General features: G+C 48.8%; 1 protein-coding gene across 1 annotated transcript; it reads right to left on the bottom strand.

Moving 5' to 3' along the window:
- Nucleotides 1–524: 524 nt before the first annotated feature.
- Nucleotides 525–7,014, bottom strand: LOC108292399 (sperm mitochondria associated cysteine rich protein). The gene is made up of 2 exons (XM_017513269.2): nucleotides 6,887–7,014; nucleotides 525–1,157 (listed from the first exon to the last, which is right to left on the bottom strand). Exon 2 carries the CDS (start codon nucleotides 1,135–1,137, stop codon nucleotides 766–768), a length of 372 nt encoding a protein of 123 aa, XP_017368758.1. The 5' UTR covers nucleotides 1,138–1,157; nucleotides 6,887–7,014; the 3' UTR covers nucleotides 525–765.
- Nucleotides 7,015–7,625: the final 611 nt, after the last annotated feature.

The raw sequence follows: 7,625 nt of genomic DNA, 5'->3' as shown, positions 1-7,625 counted from the left end.
CACTACACATGAGGAAATAGAGCCTCAGAGACACTGAACCACTTGCTTTAGGATTGCTACTCTCTGACCGAGGAGCCAGAGCTGATGCTGGAAGCTTTCGCTCTTTGCCACCAGCCACTGTGCTTTGCTGAGTCCTGGGAACTCTACCTCCATCTACAATCTCTGGATTAGGGGTGGAATCACTCCAAGGGAGTTACATGTTTTTGCTTGGTCTGGAGTGCAACGCGGTACCCAGGGACCCAGGGAAATTACAATTTTTGCACTTTGGTTGACCAGTCATCATTTTTTTTTCTTTTTTTAAATTAGGACTGAAGGGGTTCCTGGAATGCAGGACTTTCATTTTAAAACCAAGATGAGTCAGTCAACTAAGCTGCGGCTCAGCAAAGGCTTTGTTCTGCAGGATGCTAGCTCTTGCTCCTTGGACCTTCAGGACATGCCCAGAATATTCTCTTGGGCTCTAGGCCAGGCTGTTGAGATGGCTTCATAGGTAAGTAAAGGAACAAAGGGAGACAACGTTCTTTTTATTGCTCTTTTATTTCTGTGCTGTCTAAATGTCAGGATCACTAGGAAAAATGATTCCAGCCTCTTCAACCTCCCATTTCCAGATGGAGGCCTCCCTAGGGAGGGAGCTATGAAGGGAAATAGGAGTCTCTCATTGTGTGGAAATGGTAGTTACTGTGAAAACTGCTTCTCTTAACATAGGTCTAGCCTGATTCTCAGTAATCCCCCACCCTACAGAGTGATAGGCATGACCTCAGGAACAATCTATTTGTGTGACTTCTGCTCTGATTTCCTTCGTCTGGACTCGTATTGTGGACTATGGGGTTGCTGCGGGGTTTGGAAGCCCTTGTCCTGAGTTTGGGGTGAGTTGGGCTCAGCCTCCTTATTAACAGGTGAGCATTCAGGCGTGGTCTCCAAATCACAGCACTTGGCCCGGATGCAGCATGGGGGTTTTGGCTGGCAGCAGTGAGTGTGTTTTGGCGGGCAGCTTTGATTGCCTTTTGGCTGGCAGCACTGGTTGGTTGTTGGTGGGCAGCACTGATTGCCTTTTGGGGGGCAGCACTGGTTGGTTTTTGGCGGGCAGCACTGATTGCCTTTTGGGGGGCAGCATTGACTGGGTTTTGGTTGGTCACACATCTTCTGGAGACTTGGAGGTACTAGAAAAAGAAAAGAATAGTCTCATCAGAAGGAAATCTGGGTGCCTGCTTTTTTCCCCCCCTCTGTTGATACCCAGACACATCCGTCTTCAGGAGAATGACTCAGACCAGGGTTGGGAAAGCGAGCTGGACCCCGAGAGGAGCCAGCCAAACCCATACTTCTACCTTTGCATGTGCCAGTCTGTTTGTTCCTTGCTAGGTTGTCATTTGCCAGATAAAGAATCAAAAGACCAGAATATGTAAGAAATGTGCCTAAGGTCTCTTAGCTAATGAGAAAACAGTGTGACCCTCAGTCTCCAGATCCTGAGTCAAGCGTCAGGCACTTCACAAACATCAACTCGTGTTATGACTGCTAGCAGCCTGAGGTCGACATTTTTAGTCCACTTTACATGTGAAGACCACTGAAGTTCAGAGATCACCTCAGTTGCTTTACAGTGGATTCAAGCCAAGCTCCATCCCACTCCAGAGCATGTGCTTGTTCTGGTCTCTAATGTGGCACCCAGGGACCAGGGTGCAATGGAACTCTTGCCCTTAGAGTGACCTACTGCCACACCCTTCCTGAGTGCATCATCTTGTCCAATGCAGGAGCACATGAGAGGTCAGCTGCTGCTGTGGTGGTTACAGCGAGATGAAACGGGAAGGACAGTGCTCTTGGCATGGCAGGCCTTGAGTTCCAGGCCTGGTTCTGCAACTCCCAAGCCTCAGGGCTTGGGTGGCTGTCTTCACTTCTCTTTGTAACTCTATAAAGAGGCAGTAGTGGGGAGGAGAGAGGGGGAACTGGACCTCGTATGCATCCTCAAACTCAACCGTTCAGCAGTTTTATAATTTCCAGATTCTTCTGGGTATAGGGAAAATCCAAACAAAACTCTTGTTTTACTTCTATCTACCTTCCTCCACCCAGGAATCCAAGTTCTCCCGGCAAGGTCCCTAGGCCTCAGCCCCAGTATGCAGTCCCTAGGGAAACCCTTATACGGTTTCCGCCCTGTCCCTCCTATGGCACATGATGAGAGGATGAACGCCACTGTTGTGGCCCCAGAGCAGAATAGAGGGTCTAGAAGTGGCCAGGAAACAGCAGACAAGTGAGCAGCATTGTTATCTGGCCTCCTCAGGGAGATGTGGAAGGAGGGAAATGAGCCTGTACCCCTTCTGGGGACTCAGCTCGCAAAGCCACAAACCCAAGTGGGGGAGGTGACAGGCCTGTCAGAGCCCCGTCACTGGTGGGGGGAAGATGGGTGTGAGATTTGGAGTGACAACTGCTGAGGTGAAGTTGCAACCATCTTCCGGCATCTGGCATCCTTGGGATTGTGAGAAAAGCCTCCTGCCCAAACTAGTTTTTTATTTTTTTCTCTTGTTGCCCTGGCTGGAGTCCAATGACATAATCTCGGCTCACTGCAACCTCTGCCTCCTGGGTTCAAGCAATTCTCCTGCCTCAGCCTTCTGAGTAGCTGGGATTACAGATTCCCTCCACCACACCCAGCTAATTTTTGTATTTTTAGTAGAGAGGGGTTTCTCCACGTTAGTCCGGCTGGTCTCAAACTCATGACCTCAGATCATCCACCCATCTCGGCCTCCCAAGGTGCTGGGATTACAGGTGTGAGCCACTGTACTGAGCCCCAAACTAGTTTTTAAACTGAACCAGTTACTGCTGTGGGCTTTCCACTAAGCACACACATGCCCATATTCCTGTGAATGTGTGTATGTGTGCATGCATGTGAGTGCATGCAGGCATGTGTCCATGCATAATCATAGGTACACAGAGAAGAGAACTTGAGGTTTGTGATGATGGCTGTTTAGCTGAATCAAATTGAGATTATTTGGTCTTTCTCATGAGTCTTCACATTAGCGCCAGTATGAATAGCTCCTAGCCGGGGCCAGCCTCTGTCCCGGCCCTCTCTCTTCTGCCGGAGGCTTCCTACTTGCCCTCCATCAGATCCTGACCTGCTGTCGGGTTGCTTCCCTCCAGCCCTGCTCCAAACACTCTCCCTGGTGTTTAGAAAGCCACATCTCTTGTCTCGTCCTCTTTTTTGTGTCCTGTAGATAGAGGGACTCCTGGGGACAGTAGCCACAAATCTCTCCTCCTACTAAAGTCTTTCTGAGGGAGGGCCAGGCGTGGCGGCTCACGCCTGTAATCCCAGCACTTTGGGAGGCTGAGGTGGGCAGGTTACCTGAGGTCAGGAGTTCAAGATCAGCTTGGCCAACATGGTGAAACCCTGTCTCTGTTAAAAATACAAAAATTAGCTGGGCATGGTGGCAGGCACCTGTAATCCCAGCTACTCAGAAGGCTGAGGCAGGAGAATCACTAGAACCCTGGAGGCGGAGGTTGCAGTGAGCTAAGATCGTGCCATTGCACTCCAGCCTGGGCAACAAGAGAGAAACTCTGTCTCAAAAAATAATAAAATAAAATAAGACAGTGTTTCAGGGGTCACCTCATGATATGCTTTGGCTCTGTGTGACTACTCAAATCTCATCTTGGATTCTAATCTTCATGTGTGGAGGGAGGGACCTGTAATCCCCACATGTTGAGGGAAGGAGGTGATTGGATCATTGGGGCAGTTTCCCCATGATAGTGAGTTCTCACAAGTTCTGATGCTTTTTTCAGTGTCTGACATTTCTCTGCTCTCACCTCTCTGCCTGCCATGTGAAGAAGGTCCTTCTTTTTTGCCTTCTACCATAATTGTAAGTTTCCTGAGGCCTCCTCAGATGTGTGGAACTGTGAGTTGATTAAACTTCTTTCCTTTATAAATTATCCAGTCTTGGGTAGTATACTTATAGCATTACTGAAATGGACTAATCCACCCCAGTAGGACAAACATCTGTATGATCCTCTCCTGAAGGTGTGCAGAAGTTGCCAGAAAGGTGGTTGCAAAAGGGTGCCTGTCAGATGACCTACTTTGCCATCTGAATCACCCCAGTGACTTTATAGAAGATCCAGGGCTGTGGCTGTCCTGAATGATGGGTGACATGCTCTTAGGCTCAACCCTTTTTTATTTGGGGATTCCCCCAAATCCAGTTCATAGTGCACAAACTGGGTCCCATTGATACAGGTGTGGCCAACACCTCCACCCACTAGAAACAGTAGCTTTTGGACTCACACGTTGGACTCAGCCCCAGCCCAGCCTCTCTTCACTTCCACTTTCTGAACCATTGAGTCAGGCACATGCCAAGGACCCCCTTCCCACAGAGAAACCCTGAGAGTTTCTTTGAGAAGGAGGGAAGCACAGTGGCACCTCCTATAAGGACCCCTATGTTTGAATCTCCTGAACTAGAGCATTAGCGTGATTGGGAAGGAAGAGTTATCTCTTAAGGCCCTGCCACCTGGTCCAAACCCTTCATCTCCTGAGTCCCTGGCTATATGGCTGCAGCCTGAACTGGGCCAAGGGCGGTTCCCACCTAAAAAAGGGAGAGTGACTTGGGTTAGGGTATTGGCTTTAGTTCAGTCATGACTCTATCCCTGCCAGTTGTTCCAGGATTCATCCTATCTTTCAAAAAAAGGCTCCTGCTTCCATTTAAGAGGAAAACACTGGAGCAAGACTCCTAAACAGTGGGATCAGGACAAGTCACCCCATTGCTCCTTCCAGATCAGAAAAGCTGCAAAGAAGCTGAGGTGGCAGATACAGGCCGTGCGATGCCTTGACTTGCCCCGGGGGGAACAGGAAGGAGAGAGGTGAGCAATGGAGAGGCACACCAAAACCGGAAATAGGACAGAGACACACCAGCATAAAAATAGGAAAGAGGTGAGAGAGTACAGGGCCGTGTTCTCTACCACCTTTGCGGTGTTCAAAGCTGTTTGACAGGAAGTGTGTGTGTGTCCACAGGCACACACGCGCACACACTTGGGTGCCCCTGCAACTACAGGGGTGAGTTTGGGTGTTCTGACGTACACAGGAAGCACAGCACCTGTCCCCGTCTTCTTGTTTGAATTTTCTCCACTGGGGGTCAGACCTAAGACTAGGTTTGGAGAGGGATGAAGGAGGAGCGAGCCCCTTCTGTTTTTATTTTCTGTTGTTTCTATCTGTGTTTGGTTTTGCCTTCTTTACTGTTTATTCTCTCTGCCTCTCTGTCATTCTCTGGTCCCTCATCCTGTCTCTATCTTTCTGTCTTCTTTCACTGGTTTCCCTTTCTCTACTCTGAAAGTCAGTGCCCTGCATTGACCAAAGTGCAGAGTCTCATCATCAGTTTGTTAGGATCCATTCTTACAAGTCCAGGCTAAGCTTTTTCTACAGAAGCAATTCTCATTCCAGTGACCAGAGGTGCACAGGCATCAGAGGGCATCTGGAACCTGGGTCCAGGGTCTTGCCTCACCAGTCACTCCAACATCCCCGCTCCAAGCATGTGCCTCATAGTCAGATCCTGGGAATAGGTCCTGAATGTGGAGGTTGTGTCATCTCAGAGAAGGAGAGCAGGTTAGAAACCGGTCTTGTTCACCATAGCATAGGGAAGACAACAGCAAGTCCTTCTGCAGCCCCACCCCCATGGATGCAGGTCCCGCTCCTCTGAGCCAGTGCTGTCTCCACTGTCTTCCTTTGCCTGGTGAACACCATCTATATCCTCCACTTTCAGAACCCCGGCTCCTGTCCAATAAACGTGCCTCCTGGACCACTCTGCCTCCTGCAAGAGTTTCTTCTTAAGATTCTCTCTTTTGCCGGGCACTGTGGCTCACACCTGTAGTCCCAGCACTTTGGGGGGCCGAGACAGGTGGATCACTTGAGATCAGGAGTTCAAGACGAGCCTGGCTAACATGGTGAAACCCCATCTCTACTAAAAATACAAAAATTAGCTGGGCGTGGTGGCGAGCATCTGTAATACTAGCTACTTGGGAGGCTGAGGCAGGAGAATCGCTTGAATCCAGGATGCGGAGGTTGCAGTGAGCCAAGAATGTACCACTGCACTCCAGCCTGGGTAACAGAGTAAGACTCCGTCTCAGAAAATAAATAAATATAAATAAATAAATAAATAAATAAATAAATAAATATTCTCTCCAAGCTTCGTTTCCCTTCTTTCCCAACCAAGCTTTGCACAGCCTGCCTCTGGAAATCTGCCTGATCACACCAAACGCCCATGGCCCAGGGCCAGGGCCATTTTCCCAGCTCTTCTTATTGCTCTATTCAGTGAGGATTAATACAGAGTCCAACCCAGATCCAGGAGGGCCCTGGCAAGGTGCCCTCTCTCTGACATCTGCCCACCGGCCCAGCCTCATGTCCAGCCACTGTTTTCTGAAGCACCAGGCTGGCTCAGAGCAGACACTGGCTGAATTCTCCCACCTCTTTCCAGGTCTTTGAACGTGCTCTTTCCCAACTTAAACTGTCCTTCCTGAGTCTCTGTTCCCATATGCTCACTGAATATTGTTCAAACCCGAGGTCTCTGCTTACACATCAATACCTGAGGAAAACTGCCTTAACCCATAGCCTCCGTCTCCCTGACGGGCTTCCTTGGATCCCCTGTGCTTCTCACTACGTTTTTATAGTGGTAATTATTTCCTTAATTGTCTGACTTCTGTGGTCTGTGAGTTCCATGAGCATAGACATCCTCACTATTCCCACCCCCAGAGGCTCCAGTGCCTTCCTCTTAAATGGAAGCAGGAGTCTTTTCCTGAAAGACAGGATGAATCCTCTCATCCAACACATGGCATGACATTGCATGGGCCTCAGTTAGTGAATATGTAATGAATGAATGAACACATGAACAAGCCATTGAGAGAGGACTCAAAAGATAATGTTTCTCTGTGTTACCTGGTCTGGCCGCAAACTTCTCAATTCACCATTTCCATCCTTGACTTTTCATGACTGGATCCAGTAGGTATTATTGATCTTCCTCAGCAGCCTAGTGAGTCCATGACTATCAGAAACCAAAGTCTTCTGAAGGAAATGGCTTACCTTTCCTGCTAATGACAAGATTTTAAGCCTCTATGACATCATAATCCTCTCCACAGGACTCAATGCCTAGCTCACTCACCAGCGCCCCCTGCCTGCTGGAAAGTCTGACACTTCTTGGTTTCTTTCCTGAAAGATACAAAGAAAGCTCCCTAGCTAACCCATAGGCACGCAATTACCTAAAACACAAGCCTAAAGCACAAATCCGTATCGAGTGTCTCCTCTCTACCAGGCTCTGGCCTAAAAAGCGAAATGTAGCTAAATGGGATGTAGTTTCCATTCTCAAAGATCTAATTCAATTAAGGAGGCAAGTCAATAGACAACTTCAACACTGTGTGATAATGATGATCACAGGATAAGCACAGGGGTCAGGTTTGGGAGTCAGACATGCTTCTTGGAGGGAGGGACATTTAAGCTGAGACTTGGCAATTGGAAATAGAAAGTGGGACATGGGGGTGTGCCTGGGAGGACATTTTCAGCTCCAGAAAAATGAAAGTATAGACTATTTGGTGGAAAAGCTCAGTGTGGATGGAGCAGACTGGGGAGTAAGGAGAAGGGGGAGATTCAGTCACATAGGTAGGTAAGGCTGTGTTGGTGA

Source organism: Cebus imitator, unplaced genomic scaffold (assembly GCF_001604975.1).
Source record: "Cebus imitator isolate Cc_AM_T3 unplaced genomic scaffold, Cebus_imitator-1.0 Scaffold491, whole genome shotgun sequence".
In the NCBI taxonomy this organism is placed as follows: Eukaryota; Metazoa; Chordata; class Mammalia; order Primates; family Cebidae; genus Cebus; species Cebus imitator.
The sequence above is the reverse complement of the archived record's forward strand: the minus strand, read 5'-3'. Positions and strand labels throughout refer to the sequence as shown.